Source organism: Chionomys nivalis, chromosome 26, assembly GCF_950005125.1.
Source record: "Chionomys nivalis chromosome 26, mChiNiv1.1, whole genome shotgun sequence".
Taxonomy (NCBI): Eukaryota; Metazoa; Chordata; class Mammalia; order Rodentia; family Cricetidae; genus Chionomys; species Chionomys nivalis.
The window spans coordinates 10,397,281-10,419,740 of record NC_080111.1 but is presented as its reverse complement, the minus strand read 5'-3'; the positions used below and the strand labels follow the sequence as shown (position 1 = coordinate 10,419,740).

At 39.2% G+C, this 22,460-nt stretch overlaps 1 protein-coding gene and 1 pseudogene across 5 annotated transcripts; one reads left to right on the top strand and one right to left on the bottom strand.

Annotated features, from left to right (window-relative positions):
• Nucleotides 1–10,563: 10,563 nt before the first annotated feature.
• On the bottom strand, nucleotides 10,564–11,292 carry LOC130866739 (polyadenylate-binding protein 2-like; annotated as a pseudogene).
• A 5,618-nt stretch (nucleotides 11,293–16,910) lies between these two features.
• On the top strand, nucleotides 16,911–20,321 carry LOC130866902 (zinc finger protein 431-like). Of its 5 annotated transcripts, none has more exons than XM_057758509.1 (4): nucleotides 16,911–17,031; nucleotides 17,396–17,456; nucleotides 18,190–18,225; nucleotides 18,557–20,321. In XM_057758509.1, exons 1-4 carry the CDS (start codon nucleotides 16,911–16,913, stop codon nucleotides 20,319–20,321), a joined length of 1,983 nt encoding a protein of 660 aa, XP_057614492.1. The 5 variants fall into 5 exon arrangements, with proteins under 5 accessions (XP_057614492.1, XP_057614497.1, XP_057614496.1 ...); XM_057758514.1 differs by lacking the exon at nucleotides 18,190–18,225 and adding an exon at nucleotides 18,111–18,128 and having other exon boundaries at nucleotides 17,396–17,459; nucleotides 18,977–20,321; XM_057758513.1 differs by lacking the exon at nucleotides 18,190–18,225 and having other exon boundaries at nucleotides 18,947–20,321.
• Nucleotides 20,322–22,460: the final 2,139 nt, after the last annotated feature.

Here is a 22,460-nt window from a genome sequence, read left to right as displayed (position 1 = left end):
TGTTTACTAGGAATGGTGAGAAAGGACAGCCTTGAATTGTTCCTAATTTTAGTGGGATCATTTTGAGTTTTTCTCCATTTAATTTGCTCTATGCTTTCTGTATATTTCTTTTATTATATGAAGATATCTTCCTTGTATCCCTGATCTCTCCAAGATCTTTATCATGAAGAGGTGCTGGATTTTGTAAAATGCTTTTTCAGCACCTACTGAGATGACTATATTTTTTCTTTCAATTTATTTATATGGTGGATTACATTGACAGACCATATGCTTCATATGTTAAACCATTCTGCATCCATGAGATGAAGTTAGGTTCACCATGGTGAATAATTTTTTTGGTGTGTTCTTTGATTCAGTTTGTCAGTATTTTATTGAGTATTTTTGCATTAATGATCGTGAGGGTGATTAGCATGTAATTCTCCTTTTTTTTTTTTCTTTTCGTTTTTCGAGACAGGGTTTCTCTGTGGTTTTGGAGCCTGTCCTGGAATTAGCTCTTGTAGACCAGACTGGACTTGAACTCACAGAGATTCGCCTGCCTCTGCCTCCTGAGTGCCGGGATTAAAGGTGTGCGCCACCAACGCCCGGCGTAATCCTCCTTTTTGATTTTTTGTGTGGAATTAGTATCAGGGTAACTGTAACATAAAATGGAAATGTTTGTGTGGAAATGTTCCTTCTGTTTTTATTTTGTGTAACCATTTGAGGAGTATTGTTGTTACCTCTTCTTTGAAGTTCTGTAGAATTCTTCACTGAAACCATCCAGTCCTTGGCTTTTTTTTTTTTTTTAGGTGAAGGGAGGCTTTTGATGTCTGTTTCTATTTACTTGAAGGTTACAGGTGTATTTGAATTGTTCACCAGGTCTTGATTTAATTTTGGTATGTGGTACCTATTTAGAAAATTGTCCATTTACCTTACATTTTCCAATTTTGTGGAATACAGGATTTGAGGTATGATGAAATGATTCTTTGGATTTCCTCAGTGTCTGTTGCTATGCCCTCCTTTTCATTTATGATTTTGTTATTTGGATGTTCTCTCTCTGCCTTTTGGTTAAGTTGGATAATGTCCCTAAATGTCTCTGCTTTTACATTGTGATTATGGTTAGAAGTGGATTTGTTAACCGAGCATGCTTCAGGAAAGGGAGAACATTGCATGACCATGTTCAGACTACCTACATAAAATCCCCATGCTTCATTTGTTGGGGAAAACCCTGTTTTGAAAACAACTCCCATGCTCTTTGTGCCCACTGCAGGCAAGAATTTTTTTCTCATTTCTTCTGTCTTGGCTGTTGAAATGGCTATTTTTGGTAGTCAAAACTGACTACCCCTGAGATCATCTTATACACAAAGAATTGATTATACCGGGGAGATTTTACTTTAAGGTTTTGAAATGGGAAAATCCTCCATTAATCTGTATAATTTGAGATGATCGGACCCACCTTAACCTTCTTGGTGTCTGTGTACACTTAACCAGGGAGCCATCTCTCCAGCCCGTGTCTGTGCACAGTTTTAACACCATCACTCATGAGCAGAGCTAGTGGGATTTTCTGGTTTGAGATCAGTCTGGCCTACAGAATGAGTTCTAAAAATACACAGAAAAATCCTGTCTTGAAATCACGAAAAAAAAAACTGAATCAAAGAAATACTATGACCCAACTTTAATCAGCATTTCCCATTCTGGTAGCAGATCGCATATAAAGTATTTTTTCTTTCTTTCTTTTTTTTTTCTATTTTTTTTGTTTGTTTTTTTGAGACAGGGTTTCTCTGTAGCTTTTGGGTTCTGTCCTGGAACTAGCTCTTGTAGACCAGGCTGGCCTCGAACTCACATATATCTGCCTGCCTCTGCCTCTCGAGTGCTGGGATTAAAGTCATGTGCCACAACCGCCTGGCTATAAAGTATTTTGAAGAAGAAAAGTCCTTTTTTTTTTTTTTTTTTTTTTGATTTTTCGAGACAGGGTTTCTCTGTGGTTTTGGAGCCTATCCTGGAACTAGCTCTTGTAGACCAGGCTGGTATCGAACTCACAGAGTTCCGCCTGCCTCTGCCTCTGCCTCCCAAGTGCTGGGATTAAAGGCGTGCGCCACCACCGCCCGGCGAAAAGTCCTTTTTTTTAATTTTACTTTTTCGAAACAGGGTTTCTCCGTAGCTTTTGGTTCCTGTTCTGGAACTAGCTCTTGTAGGCTGGCCTCGCCTGCCTCTGCCTCCCGAGTGCTGGGATTAAAGGCGTGCACCCCACCGCCTGGTGAAAAGTCCTTTTTTGCCTCTGTGCTCTAGCTCTGCTTACCAAGCTCATTCCTTTAGTAGAATTAGTGCCTACTTCATTGTAATTTTGGTGAATACTTAAAACCAGATGAGTCACAGAGCCTTGTGGGCAGAACAGCTACTGGATTCTTCACGTGATCTAAGACAAAGGCTGAGAAGCAAGCTATTGGATTCTTCAATTGCCATTGGTAGGCAGCTGTCCTTAAGTTACCTGGACCACAGCTTGTCAGACATTCTAATAAGCTCACTTTTTACATAATCGTGAGATTTATTCTACCTGTCCTGTTGATGTAGAGAATCTTAAATACTGCACTTGTTTATTTTATTCACCTGATCATGGAGGGAGATGTGCTGGCTAACCATAGTGCTCATGAAGACATTCTTTCTAGCTCCATTATTATCTACGTATTCAAATTTCCATGAACACTACTCTTTTTATTATTATTCATTTGCCTGGAGTTTGCTTCGAATTTGAGGAATAAAACCCATAAAGCAATGGAGTCATCATCCAGCTTTTCGATGGGGGAAAGAGCAATCATCTTGTTGAGACCTGGTTCCTGCTTTTCTATTTTCTGTTGTGTAAAATCCCTGTGAAAACCATGTAAAAAGTACCTTCAGTTCATCTGTCCTCAGAATGAAGCCACAGAACAAATATTTCATTTTGTAATTTTAAAACTCTCTTTAGTTCTTAGTATTCCAGGCATCCTTACCTCTGTGGGACAGGAAATTCCTCCACCCACCTAGCACAGTGCACCTTACAAGTCACACAGTGTGCTGGAGGAAAAAGGGAAAGTTCCTAGGGGTGCAAGAAGATGACACTGATCACTTTTGTAGCCAGGGGCAAGTGCTATTAAAATGCATGTGGTCTCAGATCTGGAGAAGTTCTCTGTTGGGGTGAATGGATTGGCCAGGAACCAGTATTCTTTTTTTTAAATGTTTGTTTATTTATTTATTTATTTATTATGTATACAATATTCTCTCTGTGTGTATGTCTGCAGGCCAGAAGAGGGCACCAGACCTCATTAAGATGGTTGTGAGTCACCATGTGGTTGCTGGGAATTGAACTCAGAACCTGTGGAAGAGCAGACAATGCTCTAAAACACTGAGCCATCTGTCCAGCCCCCAGGAACCAGTATTCTGTCTCTCTCTTTTTTTTTTTTTTTGGTTTTTTGAGACAGGGTTTCTCTGTGGTTTTGGAGCCTGTCCTGGAACTAGCTCTTGTAGACCAGGCCGGTCTCGAACTCACAGAGATCCGCCTGCCTCTGCCTCCCAAGTGCTGGGATTAAAGGCGTGCACCACCACCGCCCGGCAGTATTCTGTCTCTTTAAGCACACTATACCCCTATGGGAGGTGCTCTAGCCTCTCCGGACTCACTAGCCAATCATGCACTCCAGGTGACCTGCCAGTCAGAAGCAGTGCAGGTCTCTTCCGGGCAGCCACCTTTAGTCTTGACTTTGAAGAGCAGCTGGCGCCGGTGGATTCCTGTTCTCGGGTGCAGTTGCTTTTGCAGAGAGCCGATGAGCTGAGAACTTTGGCAAAACGGAGAAGCACAACATGGTGAGTGAGGGAACGCTGTCTCCTGATGGGGAGGAACACAGGGCAAGGTGCGGAAGACACTATGGTGTTACCTCCATGGGTCTGGGTGGGAACCTGCCGCCACATTCCCTGTATGTGAAGTCCCTCATGATCCCTGCTAACTAATGGGCGTAGGGGCAGGCCTCTGAATAACCGTGCTCTGTGGCTTCATCTCTTTAGATTATGAGCAGGAAGCTCCCAAACTCCTTCCTAGTCAACTTCAACAGGGTTCATGCATACATGGACAGAAGTTGCCAAACTCAGAGAAGCCTCGTTTCTCCAGTATCTTCTCGATATCGAGCACTTTGCATTTAAGCTTTAAATATAATCTGAGTTGAGATTTAAATTTGTGGAGGTTATCAAAGGCATCTCATGTGTTGTGTAGCTTTCCACTACTGTAATATAATGTAGAAGAGTAGAATTGGTGATACAATAGAGTGACCAATGCTTAAAACATAATTAAGTCTCACAAAGTAGAACATAGCAGAGGGAGAACTGCGTATAAAACACCCAGACTTGCCGGGCGGTGGTGGCGCACGCCTTTAATCCCAGCACTTGGGAGGCAGAGGCAGGCGGATCTCTGTGAGTTCGAGACCAGCCTGGTCTACAGAGCTAGTTCCAGGATAGGCTCCAAAACCACAGAGAAACCCTGTCTCGAAAACCCAAAAAAAAAAAAAAAAAAAAAACACCCAGACTTTAAGCATATGCTAATTAAGACTAGAAGAAAGTAGAATGCCCGGGTATACATTGTTCACCAGGATTGTCCAGATATTTGACTCCAAGCCATTTCAAAGAAGCCATCGCTGATTTAAAGGCAGTGGTTGTGCACACCTTTAATTCCAGCACTCTTGAGGCAGAGGCAGATGAATTTCTTTGAGTTCAAGGCCAGCCTGATCTACAAGAGTTCCAGGACAGGCTCCTAAGCTACTGAGAAACCCTGTCTCAAAAATCCCCGAGTGCAGGTATTAAAGGCATGTACCACCACTGCCCCGCTAAGATGCTATTTTTCTTCAGAAGCTTACTAGGCTTGGACGTATCTTCTGCAACACCTCCCCACCCTATCTTTTTTATCTTTTACTTGTCCAGTCCAGTCTTTCTTCTCCCTTGTGATCTTCACCTTAGAACACTGTCAATGAAGAATGACCTGCTGTAACAGGTCACTGGCATACTTAAGAGAATATTCTGAGAATATTTTTGCCTAAATATTTAGACTGGAAAGTTTTCTGTGTCTATTTCAATTGTTAGGGTATAACCTGGACCATTATCCTAAGGGATACTTATGGATAACAGCATATATTGAATGCAAAATCTGTCTAACCTAGTTCCCCTTGAGCATTGGACAGAGATCAATGCATAACATCATTAAAGAGACTTTTCTTTATTAATCTCCTAAGTGTGTGAAGTGATTTATCAGTGGGAAGGCATATTGATTCTAGAAGAGCTGCATTTCCATCTGGATAGAAATATTGTTTCTGAGACAATTTCTGTTATGTTGACTCAGGTGGCCTTGGTCCCTGTCTGTTGCTTTCCTGGGCAACCTTGAGTGTCCTCTATATTATACCCACAAAGTTGTTAAGTGACTGTACCAATTCACAGTTTTAAAATTATGTATTAGCCTGGCAGTGGTGGTGCACGTCTAGTCTACAAGAACTAGTTCCTGGACAGGCACCAAAGCTACAGAGATACCCTGTCTCAAAGAAAACCAATAAATTAAAATAAAATAAAATAATGCATTTGAGCCATGTAGCTGACTGCCCAATGCAGTTGAAGGAAAAGGATTTGCATATGGAGCATTTCTTCTGTCCTCAGACCACAATAGGAAGAATAGATTATTGTGTGCACTGCAGGGGGCATAGTGTAGGCAATCAGCTGTTGGAGCCATCACTATGGAAACAGGCCTGATTGAGGTAGCAGGAGAGGTTTGTAATTGCCTAGTATGTGTAAATTAATGTCATGTGAATGAACACAGACCAGATTATGTGGGTGTCCAGATTAGGAAGGTTATCTTGAGTCAAGGAACATTGAATTTGCAACTAGGCAACTATCCTCTACAGATATGATCAATCTTTTTTTATAGATATTTACTGAGCTCTACAATTTTCTTTGCTTCACTCCCTGCCTCTCAACTCCCCCCTTGCACCCTCTTCCCAAGGTCCCCATGCACCCAATTTACCCAGGAGATCTCGTCTTTTTATACTTTATACTTCCCATGTAGATTAGATGTATGTAAGTCTCTCTTAGCATCCTCATTTTTGTCTATAATCAGGGATTGTGGTTTGTAGGCTGGCTTTCTTTGCTTTATGCTTAAAAACCACCTATGAGTGAGTACATGTGATAATTATCTTTCTGTGTCTGGATTACCGCACTCAAAATAATGTTTTCTAGCTCTACCCATTTTCCTGCAAAATTCAAGATGTTGTTATTTTTTCTGCTGTGTAGCCCTCCATTGTGTAAATGTACCACATTTTTCTTATCCATTCTTCTATGGAGGGGCATTTAGGTTGTTTCCACATTCTGGCTATGACAAACAAAGCTGCTATGAACATAGTTGAGCACATGTTCTTGTGGCACGATTAAGCATCTTTTGATTATATACCCGAAAGTGGTATTACTGGGGAGAAAGGTTGTTTCCTAATTTTGTGAGAAATTGCCATACTGACATCCAAAGGGACTGTATCAGCTTGCATTCCCACCAGCAATGCAGAAGTGTTTCCATTTCCCCACAATCTCACCAGCATAAGTTGTCATTGGTGTTTTTAATCCTGGCCATTCTTTCAGGTGTTAGACGGAATCTCAGAGTTGTTTTGATTTTCACATCTCTGATGAACGATATTGAACATTTCCTTAAGTGTCTTTCAGCTATTTGAGATTCCTCTGTTGAGAGTTCTCTGTTTACTCCATTTTTTTTATTGGATTATGAGTTCTTCTGGTGTCCAATATCTTGAGTTCTTTGTATATTTTGGAGATCAGACCTCTGTCTGATGTGGGGTTAGTGATGATCTTTTCCCATTCTGTAGGCTGTTGTTTTGCCTTGTTGATCATGTCCTTTGCTTTACAGAAGCTTTTTATTTTCAGAAGGTCCCATTTAATTGTTTCTCTCAGTGTCTGTGCTGCTGCAGTTATATTTAGGAAGTGGTTCCCTGTGCAATGCCTTCAAGTGTACTTCCCACTTTTTCTTCTATAATTTTCAGTGTGGCTAGCTTTATGTTGAGGTCTTTGATCCATTTGGACTTGAGATTTGTGCCTGGTGATAGATATGGGTCTATTTTCATTTTACTACATGTTGATATCTAAGTATGCCAGCACCACTTGTTAAATATGATTTCTTTTTCAATTTAATATTTTTTGCTTCCCTGTCAAATATCAGGAGTTTGAAAATATGTGGATTGATATCCACATCTTCTCTTTAGGTCCTTTGGTCCTCCTGTCTGTTCTTATGTCAATACCAGGCTGTTTTCAGTGCTCTACCTCTGTAGAAAGATTGAAGTCAGGGATTGTGATGCTTCCAGAAGTTCTTTTATTGTATACGATTCTTTTGGCTTTCCTGGGTTTTTTTGTTTTTTTCATATGAATTTGAGTACTGTTCTTTTGAAATCTTTGAAGAATTTTGCTGGGCATTATATTCAATCTGTAGATTGCTTTTGGTAAGAAATATGATTGATCTTGCTTGACAGAGTATGTCGGCTTGGAGATTTGAAAAACAGGACATTGCCTAACTCTATGTGTCAGGTTACAGAGCTCAGCAGTCAACATATGTAAGGGCACCATCAATCTACCTCTTGTTAATGACATCCCCTCTCCTAGGGAAGGGCCTACTTTTGTTTTTAAAGTCAATACAGAAAATTTTATTTAATCATAAAACTGCATTTTTTTGGTGTATTGAGATAGGATTTCTCTGTAGCTTTGGAGTCTGTTCTGGAACTAGCTCTTGTAGACCAGGCTGTCCTCAAACTCACAAAGATCCACCTTCTTCTGCCTCCTGAGTGCTGGAATTAAAGGCGTGTACCAGCACTGCCCAGCTAAAAGTGCATTATTATCATCACTTTAAAAATCACTTTTTGGTATCAGTTTCAAATACTTTCTTTGAGTGTATTGCTGCTGTTATCTCTATTTGTTTCTGTTCTCCAATGTTTCTAAGTCATTGAGAGTTTCATTTTATTTCTTTCAAGTTATTTTGATTTCTATGTAGAGCAATGTCTCCTATACTTTAGGCTTGCCTCATGCTATGTAATTGAGAATTATTTTGAACACCTAATCCTGCCTCTGTTGCCAGTTCTGGGAAGACAGTCCTGCAACTCCTTCCAGGTTTGTCCTCCACTAGTCAGTGAGAAAGAAAAATAGCAGTTAATGAGTGTCTGCTAATCATTCTGGCTTTTATTGGGGACTTAGAAATGAAGAGGGATTGGTATAAGAATTGAACTCATTGACCAACTTTGAAGCTGGTGGAGACACAGTGCAGGAAGTGAGAGGTTGGCCTGAGGGTGAGAGCTTTCCTCCTTCAACTGAGATTACTTATGTGGAATCAGGTAGTCACTTGTGATGCTGTATGATTGTCCTGATTGACAATTGTTTGCAGTCCACAGACAATGGCAATCTAGGTATGGGACTGACCTTATCTTGAAACCTGATTGAGATATTTTCAATAGTTCATCAAAAATAGATAATCTGTATAAAATGTTGTGGCCCTGCTTAACAGGACTGTTACTTTTCTGGAGTAAGATCTTCATCTTTAGGGAAAATACATGACAAATATTTATTGTGCTCTAATACAAATCCCTAGTCTCTGGAGCACATGGCCTTTAACGTATGTCAACTTTTCAAAACAATTTTAGATTAAAACTAAATCATATTCACATTGTCTTTGCTCCCTCCAAGTACTAACACAGTCCTGTTTTCTAATTCATGGTTTGTTTTTCTTTAACAACAGTTACAAAGTAACCACAGTTACACAGGAACAGTGATTCCTTTATGAATGTGACCTGTGTTTGTCTTCAGGATTTTCCATCTCTGAGGCAATGGCATGGCTGCACTGGAAAGTGAGTGTAATGCAATGTGCACACAGAGGACCCTGTGCTTTGGATGAGAAACAGGATTTTTCCTGTTTTGTAGGAGAGTAGAATTATGTGTACTAATTACAAACTTTCTAAACTAGGGCACTGTATGCGGGGCTGGGAGGGCAGAACTGGAGGACTGTTCTGTCTGAGTCATTTGATCTCTTATCCTCCTAGAGAGGAGCTGCTAATATTGTGAGGCCCAGTGAGGTGGCCATAGCCAGTGAGAAATTATGGGAAGGGTTAGCAATGAGGAGTACTAGTGGCAGACACTTTGTGGGTTCTTTCCATGATTCTATTCTGCCTCTGCAGTAGGAGTAGTAAGGAATATCACAAGCTATACCATGGTGAGTGTTGGGTGTTCAGGTCTGTTGAACTGTCATTTCTGCTGTGACTTGGACTGATCATGCACAAGACTGTAGGTATATTGGTCCATGTGGTTCATGTTGGCAGTGGCCCTTGTCCTCTGAGCCTCCTTATGTATGAATTTATTGGGGCAGGGGAGTCTCTGGAAATTCTGGATATGATGGTGAGTGTCCAGAGTATACACATGAACACTGCTCTTGGTGTGCAGTAGGAAGAGAGATTAGAATACTGAAGGTCTAGATTCCAGAAGTTCTCAATATTGCATTCCAATTTCATTTTTGTGTTATAAAGATTACAAATACTTTAGGAACTGGTAGGAAATGATGATATTGATCTTCTAGAAATGCATGATTAGAATGCTTTTAATGTCATGCTGCCAGTAGCTGCAATGGTGTGATCCAGTGAAGCTTAGTTCCAGGGGACAAAGGAGTTTCTGATCTGCAGACATTTCTCAGGAGTGCATTGCATTGGGCAGATAGATAGAGCATAATCCACATCTTCTTGGACCATAATCCATGTAGGAGAAAATAAATTTTAAATCATTTTTCTTTTTTTCCATAAACAACTTTCCTCATGACACATGATTTAAAAAAAACCCATCCCTTGTAATTGAGTTTAAAAAATAAACACAATCCAGTTCCCACCTCCTTATTCCCACTTCTTCCCATTCCCTCCAAATAAAAGGAAAAAATGCAAACAAAAAATGAAACAAAACAAGGACACCTCATAAACACCAACAAAACAACACTGCAAAACTTCCCAAAACAAAGCTGTGTATTTCCCAAGGGGTAAGTAGAATTAACACTGAACACACTGGGAGTGAGTTCTTTCTGCTACAAATCTGCAAAGAAAGACACTCAAGACAGAAAAATAAACAAAAAGGAACCCAAAAAAATTCACCAGACAAACGGGAGAGGCAGGAGCCCCAAGGAAAGAAGGGTAGCTTGTGCCTAGACCTGGTAAATCAGGAGCAGGCAGGGACTGCAAAAGGCAGAGAGAAGATGAGGGAAGGAAACAAGCTGAACAGATTGGTGCCCTCCAGAGCTCTAGGTAAAAAAAAGGACTCCTACCATCCGAGCCCACCTCCCCTTGAGCAGGCCCAAAGAGAGTGAAGTGGAGCAGGGAAACCGGAAGCAGGTTGCACATTTGAGAAGTGTCCATATTGAATCTCCAGAGGGAACATGTCACCACTGCCCCACTCCCTGGGCCTGCCCTACGACACAGAGCAGGTCCCTCCTCAGTTAGTTATGGGATTCTCCCCCTTCCACAGTATATTTTTTGTAAAAAATAATTTTCCACCTTCTGTTTTTCTTTTTTTTTAATCCCAGGGCCAGTTGCTTAAACCACTGTAGAATCCAGACTGGGAGCTGTTGTAATTGGTAGTTTGGGCACGGTATGGGGCACACAGGTAACCTGTCTGTTGTCCTGATGGGAATCACCTTGATCTGTCTCCCTCTAAAGAGAGAATCATCTAAAGCCAGGGAAGTCCTCATTGACTCTTTGTCTAAGAATTCTATATATGCAAACACTTTGGCAAGGCCACTGAATTTGTCACAGACTGTAGTAACAAGGTTGACTGAACCACAGCCATGAAAGTGAGCTTCCAGCTCTTCTGCTGTTGCACCATGGTCCACATTGACAACATAGATGGAACTGGCATCAGCCTGCATCTTCTCTTCAAAAGAAGTGATCACTGAGCCAGCATTGCCTGGGGTTGTACTCTTATTCATCTGCTTCTCTACCTCATTTTGTAGCTCCTTTAACTTCTCATCCTCTTCCTCTATCTCCCTGACTCCATGAAGCTTTGATCACTTCTAGCATTTATACAGAGAATATCATACATAAAAATATTCAAACATACACAAAAAATAGCAGTAACCTTATTTTCAAAAGTGCTTGGAACTCCAAGCAGTTGGAGTAAATCAAGTGGATTTACACGTACACTGATTCTTTAAAAATCTGTTCTCTTGAAATTCCATTTAAAAAGATTTCATTTCCTCACTGTGATGCCGACTTGGATTCCATCACCAATTGTAGAAAACAACATGGTAGTGATCCTAACAGACATCATTTTCTTTTTTTTTTTTTTTTGGTTTTTCGAGACAGGGTTTCTCTGTGGTTTTGGAGCCTGTCCTGGAACTAGCTCTTGTAGACCAGGCTAGTCTTGAACTCACAGAGATCCGCCTGCCTCTACCTCCAGATTGCTGGGATTAAAGGCATGCGCCACCACCACCCGGCTCAGACATCATTTTCTTTATCACAAGAGAATGAGATGATTTGAGTAATCAAAACTACTTTCTGTAAAGTAAAAACACCAGAAGACTTCAAGAGAATATTGTAAATTTTGGTGAAACAGCCCTTCTCACCCAACCCATTTTTTATTATTGGTAAAGGAGAGAACAGGAGTGTAAAGGATATGTGATGGCCAGTGATTCCTTAGGAATTGATTTTGAATAGAACCTTCTTGTTCTTCTTTTTTTAATTAATTAATTTATTTATTTATTATGTATGCAATGTTCTGTCTGTGTGTATGTCTGCAGGCCAGAAGAGGGCACCAGACCTCATGACAGATGGTTGTGAGCCACCATGTGGTTGCTGGGAATTGAACTCAGGACCTTTGGAAGAGCAGGCAGTGCTCTTAGCGCTGAGCCATCTCTCCAGCACCCCTTCTTGTTCTTCTTTAAGAAACAATAATATATACATATATATATATGTGTGTGTGTATGTGTTTGTGTGTAGATTTGTGTTTGTCAATGGTGTCAATCTATATTGTTGAATTTGTGAACCATATTTTAATTATATCATTCATTGTTTTTGAAAATGATGGACCTTCCCCAGTTTGTACTCAGAATATTTTTTATACTCTTTGGTGATAAATAGTTTTAGTTTTCTCTTCTTGATCTCAGATGCTTGCTTCAAATTATTTAATTTTATTTTTTCATTTATATTTTAATAATAAATCTTGCCTGAAGATCATAAAGTAAAACAGATGCCATGGCCAGCCTTACACCTCAGACAATCATGACACACACCTTTAATCCCAGTAGGCACACCAGTTTGTTGTAGAGTCAAATGCTAGTGTCTCATATCTTCAATCCTATCACTAAGGAGTTGCAGATAGGAAGTGGCGTGCCTGGGCAGAGAGAGGTATATAAGGTGGTACGAGAGAGGAGCTGAGGATTGAGTGTTTTGTAGAAACAGCATTCACTCTGAGGACTTATAGAGACGGGATACCCCATTTGGTGAGTCTAACAACATTTATCTAGGGCTTCCCTTGGAGGGAATGCTGAGGCTAAGGAAAAGTTAGATTAAGAGAAATGAAGACAGAATCCTAGGTTAGACTGAGAGGGTGAAAGGTCAATAGAAAGCAGCCCAAGATTATTTCTCAGCCAGCATATATACTAAACACAGTCAAAAGGCAGATCAAAAAGCAGTACAGTCAGCACCACACCTCCCTGCACTGTATTTGGAGGCAGCTCAAACCTGTGAATTAACTGGTTCAGCTAAGCAGCTTCTAATCACTAACAAGGAGTGCCCCTGGCTGGCCTACACTAGCCCAAATATTAATAGAAAAAATAGTCTCTTTCAGCTGAGCAAAATGCTTTTTCTGTTGAGAAACACAGATGTTACTCATAGCCCGCAAGGCATGCTTGAACACAAACGGAATCTTTAAGTCTGAAAGGACTTCCGATAGAAACTGAGTCACAGGTGGGCTCCCACATTGGACTGTGAATTTCATAAAGTTAAGAACTAGTGGCTGGGCCGGGCAATGGTGGCGCACGCCTTTAATCCCAGCACTCGGGAGGCAGAGGCAGGCGGATCTCTGTGAGTTCGAGACCAGCCTGGTCTACAGAGCTAATTCCAGGACAGGCTCCAAAGCCACAGAGAAACCCTGTCTCGAAAAACCAAAAAAAAAAAAAAAAAGAACTAGTGGCTGGGCCGGGCAGTGGTGGCGCACGCCTTTAGTCCCAGCACTCGGGAGGCAGAGGCAGGCGGATCTCTGTGACTTCGAGGCCAGCCTGGTCTACAAAGGGAGTTCCAGGACAGGCTCCAAAGCTACAGAGAAACACTGTCTCGAAAAACCAAAAAAAAAAAAAAAAAAAAAGAAAGAAAAAAAAGAAATAGTGGCTGGATGCTATACTTCTCTAATCTTTCAGCTTTCAGCCCTACTATCTGACTACAGATTTTATGAATAAGATCAATTTGCACTACATCTAAAATCTAATTTTTAAAAAGGGTTCTTCTTAACTCCTGTTCATAATTTTGGGTCTAAATCTCTATCAAGTAACTTAAAATTTAGTTTTTGAATTCTGTATATAAATAAAACACTATTCTCTTTTAACTGCTTTGAGCTTTACTACATACAGCACTTAAAAGGTTTTCTAGTAAACCATGATCATTCTTAGCAGTGACCATTAAAATCTTAAACAGAGGCTTAGGGCCCCACACCATTGATTCCTCCTAGAGTGTGGTATGCCACTAAACTGACTACCTCTCCAAAAGTCAGCTTTGTACTATAAATTATTCAGGACAATTCCAAGATTACTATCTAAGATGGTCCTCATGCACTACACTAGCCAGAACTTGAGATAATTCCTCCACTTTCCCATTACACAAAGACTGGACAAGATTAATACAGGCAATTCTCCCATGAATTGAAATTATCCTAGGTTTATTTCAGGGACCCTTATAGATGCCATTGCCCACAGATAACCAAAAATAATTTTAAAAGCATGGTTCCCACCGGGCGATGGTGGTGCACGCCTTTAATCCTAGCACTCGGGAGGCAGAGGCAGGTGGATCTCTGTGAGTTCGAGACCAGCCTGGTCTACAAGAGCTAGTTCCAGGACAGGCTCCAAAACCACAGAGAAACCCTGTCTCGAAAAACCAAAAAAAAAAAGCATGGTTCCCATATTTCCAAGAGTTGGTCATTCATTAGGTCGTGATTTATATCATCATTGAGGTGGAAGTGGTAACAAGTTACTATGGGTAATGGTAAAAAATATAAACAAAGGAGATAATATTCAGTTATCTTGTTCTGAAAAGAAAAGGGGAAGATATAGAATTAGGATAGATGATAGATTACTAAATTGACTTTAAATAAAAAACAACTATTTGTATTAAATTTACATTAGAATGGATTTTTGTATATTAATACATATTTGAGATTGTTTTTGTTATACTATATGTTTCTAATCTTGTTTAACATATTTTTGTATATTTGTGGAAATTTAAGGTTATTTTTGGTAAAACATACCGTACATACATTTCTACTCATATGTAAGGTTTTGTGTCCAATAAGTCACTTAACAATGTAAAATAAATTCCTTGTCCTTAAAAATTAGTAGTATAAACTATTTAAATTAGTAAAAATACAGGTTAATAGTTACATATTATAATCATACTTATATAGTCATTTCAGGTATGTTTTCAAGGTGAAAAAAAGACATTTCATTTCCATTTTTTTCATGATAGGGTTGCTTTGTATTGCTCTCTTTGTCCTGTAAATCACTTTGTAGACCAGACTGACCTTGAATGCACTGAGATCAACCTGCTTCTGCCACACAAGTGCTGGGATTAAAGACATGACCATTAATCCCCGGCCAAAAATACATCTTAAATGGACATTTTAAATAAGTCATCAAACAGTTCCTATTCCAAATATGGCATTTACAATGTTGTGATAATATAAGGCTTTTATGACAAGACACCTGACAACACCAATCTACTTTAGAGAAATGATAGCTATCACAGAAATAACTATATGGAGTTAACTTTCTTGTTGGCAAGAGTTATTCACTGGTAAGCAACTGTTTTTGACTTAACTACTGACAGTATACTGTCCAAGTTAGATAGGCAGGACACAAAAGAAAGTGACGGCTGAGCTTTGCCATGGCAAAGCAGGACAATCCTTCAAAATTCCTGCTTCACAGAAACTTGGTCAGATCTTCTAGGTGAATAAACCAAAGTTAAAACTCCCAACAGTACAGTGGAATCTTGGGTGACATCTTGGGTGATTGTCCAGGCAGTCAGTTTCTGTCATTTCTTAGGTTTTTAAAAAATTGTTTTTATTGAGGTATATATTTTTCTCTGCTCTCCTCCTTTCCTTTCCTCTTCTACCTTCTCCCATGATCCCCATGCTCCCAATTAGGTCAGAAGATCTTGTCTTTTTCTACTTTCCATGTAGACAGGATCCATGTGTGTTTTGCTTAGATTCTTCTTTGTTATCTAGGTTCTCTGGGATTGTGAATTGTAGACATTTTCTTTGCTTTATGTCTAAAAGCCACTTATGAGTGAATACATAGTATATTTGTCTTTCTGGTTCTGAGTTACCTCACTCAATATAATGTTTTCTGGATTCATCCATTTGCCTGCAATTTCAAGCTGTCATTATTTATTTACTTATTTTGGTTTTTTGAGACAGGGTTTCTCCGTGGTTTGGAGCCTGTCCTGGAACTAGCTCTTGTAGACCAGGATCGTCTTGAACTCACAGAGATCCGCCTGCCTCTGCCTCCCGAGTGCTGGGATTAAAGGTGTGCTCCACCATCGCCCGGCAAGATGTCATTATTTTTATTTGCTGTGTGGTACCACATTTTCCTCATCCATTCTTTGGTCAAGGGAGCATTTAGGATGTTACCAGGTTCTGGCTAATACAAATAGTGCTGACATGAATATAGGTGGATATATGCCCTTAGGGTATATACCCAAAAGTGGTATTGCTTGGTCTTGAGGTAGATTGTTTCTTAATTTTCTGACAAATCACCATACTGATTTCTAAACCAGTTTGCATGCCCACAAGCAATGTAGAAGTTTTCCCTTCATCCCACATCCTCTGCAGCATAAACGGTCCTTAGGGTTTTTAATCTTGGTCATTCTTACAGGTGTAAGGAGGAATCTCAGAGTTTTTTCCATTCATATTTCTCTAAGGGCTAAAGATGTTGAGCATTGCCTTAAGTGTCTTTTAGTCATTTTACAGTCATCTGGTGAGATTTCTCTGTTTAGGTCTGTACAAATTTTTTTCTATTGGCTTATTGGTTCTTCTGATGACCAGTTCCTTGAGCTCTTTATATATTTTGAATATCAGCCCTCTGTTCATTGTGGGGTTGGGAAAGAGCTTTTCTCATTCTGTAGGGTGCTGTTTTACTGAACATTTCCTCTGTATTATGGAAACTTCTCAGTTTCAGGAGGTCCCATCTATTAATTGTTGCTATTAGTGTTTTGCTGCTGGGGTTATATTTAGAAAGTGGTCTCCTGTACCAATGTGTACTTCCAACTTGCACTTCTATGAAGTTTAATGTGGTTGGCTTTATGTTGATGTCTTTGATCTATTTGGACTTGAGATTTCTGCATGGTGATAGATAAACTCTATACTTTCTGTTCACTCAGGTCATATTAATGTCTCTAATGGAGTTAAATACTAGATAATTGTAGTTCTCTCCCTGTTAATAGACATTGCTCTTATAAGGAGAAATCCCATTCAAAGTGTAGAGGAATGACAGAATTGACTCTCCTCTTCAATATCCTTCTAAAGTGACTGTCTGTGTCATGGAATAAGAGTGGGAAACAGCAGAATCATATGACTATACTATCAAAGAAGTGTGCATTTCCAATGTTGTCGCTGTCATGCTTTCCATTGTACACATGTTTGGTATATTTTAGGAGGGCATGACCTATGATGATCTACATATCAACTTCACTCAGGAAGAGTGGGATTTGCTGAATCCTTCCCAGAAGAATCTCTACAAAGATGTGATGCTGGAGGCCTACAGGAACCTTGATACCATAGGTAAAAAAGAATTTCCTTCATGTTAAAAAATATGGAAACAGCCAGGCGGTGGTGGCGCACGCCTTTAATCCCAGCACTTGGGAGGCAGAGGCAGGTGGATCTCTGTGAGTTCGAGACCAGCCTGGTCTACAGAGCTAGTTCCAGGACAGGCTCCAAAGCCACAGAGAAACCCTGTCTCGAAAAAACCAAAAAAAAAAATATGGAAACAACTTTTTTTGGTTAATGATGTTGTTCTATAATTCGACTTAGAAAGAAGAATGAAGTGAATAATGCAGTCATAGTTCTTAGGTGCACTTAAGATAATAAGTTAAATGTTGCACAATGCTAAATGATATAACATACGTATCCTGGTACTGTATTTTAGGATACTTTTGGGAAGACCATAACACTGAAGAACATTATCAATGTTCTAGAAGACATGCAAGGTAATTTTCATATGCAAGTTGATAACATGTGCCTCTGAAGAAAGAGATGGTAACATGTCCAGGAAGTATTAAAAAGCAACAGTGTAAATAAGTGCAGCTTTAAGTGCATTGATGGTTTTTAAATTCTCACAAATCTATGTACCTCAATTCCACATAAGTGAAATACATTTGCAAGGCATTCATTTAAGAAAGAAGTCAAGAAAGCAATGCCTAGCAGATATCACCATTTGAGTCATAGCACCATGAGAGCTATGTAGTAGATCTGCCAATCCCTTTGTTTCTTGCTACTCATGATACAAAATGTATACACATTTCAGTGAAATTAAGTATACTTGCAAAACTTTCCACTAAATCAAAAGCCCATGGTAAGTCTTATATTACTCATATACTTTTGGGGATTGTGCTAAGTTTAGTGAAAGCAGCAGTTAGAGTCAAATCTAAGGGGCAGTTGTGGAGAAACATTAATATCTATACCACGAACAACAAGTTCTGTGAGGAACAACAAGTCAAACCATGAGAATTCAATGTGGAAATATTTTATTGACTATTATTCCTTTACTATTTGTATCATATGTGACTTTTGATGCAAGCATATGAGCAAAGGGATGTGGAAAGATTTTACACACCTCTCCTTAAGAACAATTAGAAGATAACTGGTAGTTCCCATGTAGAGTATACTTGTTGAATTTGATTCAAGTATACAGGTAATCAGTTTTCTACCATCATTATTAATACATCAACAAACTCACATTATAAAAAAGCCCCATGAGTTATAGGTCTGTGCAAATTCATCTGAGTGTCCTAGTTCACATAGGAAGTGTAATATGATTCACAGTATAGTAAAATTTATGAATGCAGTAGAGATGGTAAAGTTCTTAGTGTATCCAGTTCTCTCAAATTGTGAAAAATGTCACATAAAAATATTTTTGGAAAGGTGAAAAGGTAAACCATGACACAAAGATATTTACAATAATATATATTTTTTAGATGCAAAATGATCCCTAATGAAAGAACAAAACACGATTTTAAACAAAGTTATAAAATCTTAATAACTGATTCCTCTTCAAAATTGGAACAAATTATAAAATTAATTCATATAGATATGAGGTTCAACAGTGTATTGAATGTGGTAAAGCTTTTATATGTGCCAATTATCCTTGCAGGATTGAAGGAAATCAAACTGGAGAGAAAAATTCAGTATATACTCACTCTGCTAAAGCCTGGTCTTATGACACTCACCTAATAAGGAATGAAAATACACATAATGGAGAACAACAGTATGAAATTAAGCAATGTGGAAAAGTCTTTGCTCATCACAGCCATCTTCAAATGCATAAAAGAAAACACACTGGAGAAAAACCCTGTGAATACAGTCAAGTTGCTAAAGACTTTGTTCTATATGAGACTCATCAAAGTCAAAAAGAAACACATACTGGAGGGATACCATATGAATATAATCTGTGTGTTAAAGCCTTTGCTGATCACAGTAGTCTTCAGAACCATAAAAGAACACTTAATAGGGAGAAACCCTATGAATGTAATTGGTGTGGTAAGGCGTTTGCCTGGCACAGTCTTTTTCAAAGGCATGAAAGAACACATACTGGAGAGAAACCCTATGAATGTAATCAGTGTGGTAAGGCCTTTGCTAGACACAGTGTTCTTCAAATACATAAAAGAACACATACTGGGGAGAAACCCTATGAATGTAATCAGTGTGGTAAGGCCTTTGCATGTCAGGGTAATTTTCAAAAGCATAAAAGAACACATACTGGAGAGAAACCCTATGAATGTAATCAGTGTGGTAAGGCCTTTGCAGCTCAGGGTAATCTTCACAAGCATAAAAGAACACATACTGGAGAGAAACCCTATGAATGTAATCAGTGTGGTAAGGCCTTTGCTAGACACAGTGTTCTTCAAATACATAAAAGAACACATACTGGGGAGAAACCCTATGAATGTAATCAGTGTGGTAAGGCCTTTGCATGTCAGGGTAATTTTCAAAAGCATAAAAGAACACATACTGGAGAGAAACCCTATGAATGTAATCAGTGTGGTAAGGCCTTTGCTGACAACATTACTTTTCAAAGGCATAAAAGAACACATACTGGAGAAAAACCCTATCAATGTAATCAGTGTGGTAAGGCCTTTGCTAGACACAGTGTTCTTCAAATACATAAAAGAACACATACTGGGGAGAAACCCTATGAATGTAATCAGTGTGGTAAGGCCTTTGCATGTCAGGGTAATTTTCAAAAGCATAAAAGAACACATACTGGAGAGAAACCCTATGAATGTAATCAGTGTGGTAAGGCCTTTGCTGACAACATTACTTTTCAAAGGCATAAAAGAACACATACTGGAGAAAAACCCTATCAATGTAATCAGTGTGGTAAGGCCTTTGCTAGACACAGTGTTCTTCAAATACATAAAAGAACACATACTGGGGAGAAACCCTATGAATGTAATCAGTGTGGTAAGGCCTTTGCATGTCAGGGTAATTTTCAAAAGCATAAAAGAACACATACTGGAGAGAAACCCTATGAATGTAATCAGTGTGGTAAGGCCTTTGCTGACAACATTACTTTTCAAAGGCATAAAAGAACACATACTGGAGAAAAACCCTATCAATGTAATCAGTGTGGTAAGGCCTTTGCTAGACACAGTGTTCTTCAAATACATAAAAGAACACATACTGGGGAGAAACCCTATGAATGTAATCAGTGTGGTAAGGCCTTTGCATGTCAGGGTAATTTTCAAAAGCATAAAAGAACACATACTGGAGAGAAGCCCTATGGATGTAGTCAGTGTGGTAAGGCCTTTGCTGACAGCAGTGCTTTTCAAAGGCATAAAAGAACACATGCTTGAGAGAAGCAGTATGAATGAGTCAGTGTGGTAAAGTCTTCAAATGTACAGAAGAGCACATACCATAGAGAAACTCATGAATGAAATCTGTGTGGTAAATTCTTTGTCAAAATAATCTCCAGATACATAAAATAAAGCATCCTGGAGAGAAATTGTATGAATTTAATGAGTATAGTCTTCAAAAGCATAAGAAAAATCATGTTTTTGAAGTGAAACTCTTTTTTTTAATTTTTTTATTATGTATACAGTGTTCTGTCCATGTGTGTGCCTGCAGGCCAGAAGAGGGCACCAGACATCATTACAGATGGTTGTGAGCCACAATGTGGTTGCTGGGAATTGAATTCAGGACCTTTGGAAGAGCAGGCAATGCTCTTAACCACTGAGCCATGTCTCCAGCCCTGAAGTAAAACTCTTAAATGAATTCAGTGTGGTAGTGTTTTCATTTTATACAGGAGTAAAACTTTCTGTGTGTAATCAGTTTGATAAAGGTTTTAGATAATACAGAAGTCTTTGGATTCCTGAAGAAGATACTAAGGGCTTCTTATTATGAATTAATTTTTAAGATTTTAAGCCATCACACTTATTAACAAAAAGTATTTATTCTGTAGAAAAAAAACTATCAATCCATTCAAGAATTATGACACTTGCTTTTATTTTGTTTGCACCAGCAAACTACTGGACAAAACCTAATTTAAGAATTTATGAAGTCGTATGGATAGGAGATAGAGCTAATCAATGAATTAAAACCTGTTCCTTAAATGAGACCGAAAGGAATACACTTCGTTCCTGCATCCAGATCTAGTGAAAGAAACATCACCCTGAAAACAGAACAAAAAATGTTATAAACTGCCAGTGATAGAAACTCACATTGATTTTCAAGCCAGAGCCAAAGAGAAAACTCTACCATTGTATATCTGAACACAAAATCAACCAATCCCTGAGCAAAAAATTCAGCCCATCTCTGATAATGTTCAGCTCAAGGATTGAAACCCAACCACTTCCCACACTCAAAATCTCCTTAGACGTGCTCTAGCCCTAAGAAGCCCTATATAAGCTGTATGCTTATTCAGTAGGCCTCTGCCCCTTTCCAGCCTTGCACAGGAAGTCACACTCCTGGATACTTCCCTCCCAAATAAATCTTTTGACTGAGATTTGTTTGAAGACCTTCTTTTACTAGAGTGGATCAGAAAATCCCCAGTGGAGTTGAAACAAGGTACAATTGAGAAACTCAGCCAAGAAGAACACAGAAGCAATGGACACATCTTAAGGGATGTTCCCTTAGGAGAGTGGAGCAGTTCAGCAACAGACATTTCTGCTGGGAAGCTTTCTTCAAAGAATGGAATGGAGCCCAGAGAGGAACAGAAATGCTACATCTAGTGGAGTAAACTTCCCTTCACAGCTGTAGGTATTGCTTAACTTCTGGCAATCAGGTTACACTTTCTTTTAGAACTTTAACACTTGCAAGACCAATTTAAATGATAGTGTAGCCTTGTTCAGTTTTTAACTTCTCTTCAAATGTATGGAATAAGTAATTCATGTGTAAAAATTTATGGTTGTGTACTGGCTCCTTTTCTGTTGTGATATGATGTCTATTTCAACTTATAAAAGCATTTAATAGGCCTTGCAAAAAGTGCCAGGCATGGCACTACAGAAGGAGCTTAAGAATTCCCATCCAGCCGGGCGGTGGTGGCGCACGCCTTTAATCCCAGCACTCGGGAGGCAGAGGCAGGCGGATCTCTGTGAGTTCGAGACCAGCCTGGTCTACAGAGCTAGTTCCAGGACAGGCTCCAAAAAACCACAGAGAAACCCTGTCTCGAAAAACCAAAAAAAAAAAAAAAAGAATTCACATCCATAATTTGCCACATGAAGCAGAACATTGGAACTGGTATATGGGTGTAAATTCTCAGTGATATGTTTCCTTCCTCAGGGCAGCATGTCCTAAATCTTCCCAAATGATGCCACCAACTTAGAAAAATTAATTTCTCTCACTTCAAGTTTAAATTTGCTTTATCTTTGCAAAAAATTAATTGATGATTCAAAAATAGTGTAAGGTGTAAGATGCCTCAACTCCTGTTTTACAGTAATGAATGCTTAGAGGGGAAATATGTTCATGAGAGAAAATTGTTTGTTTTCAAATTTGCT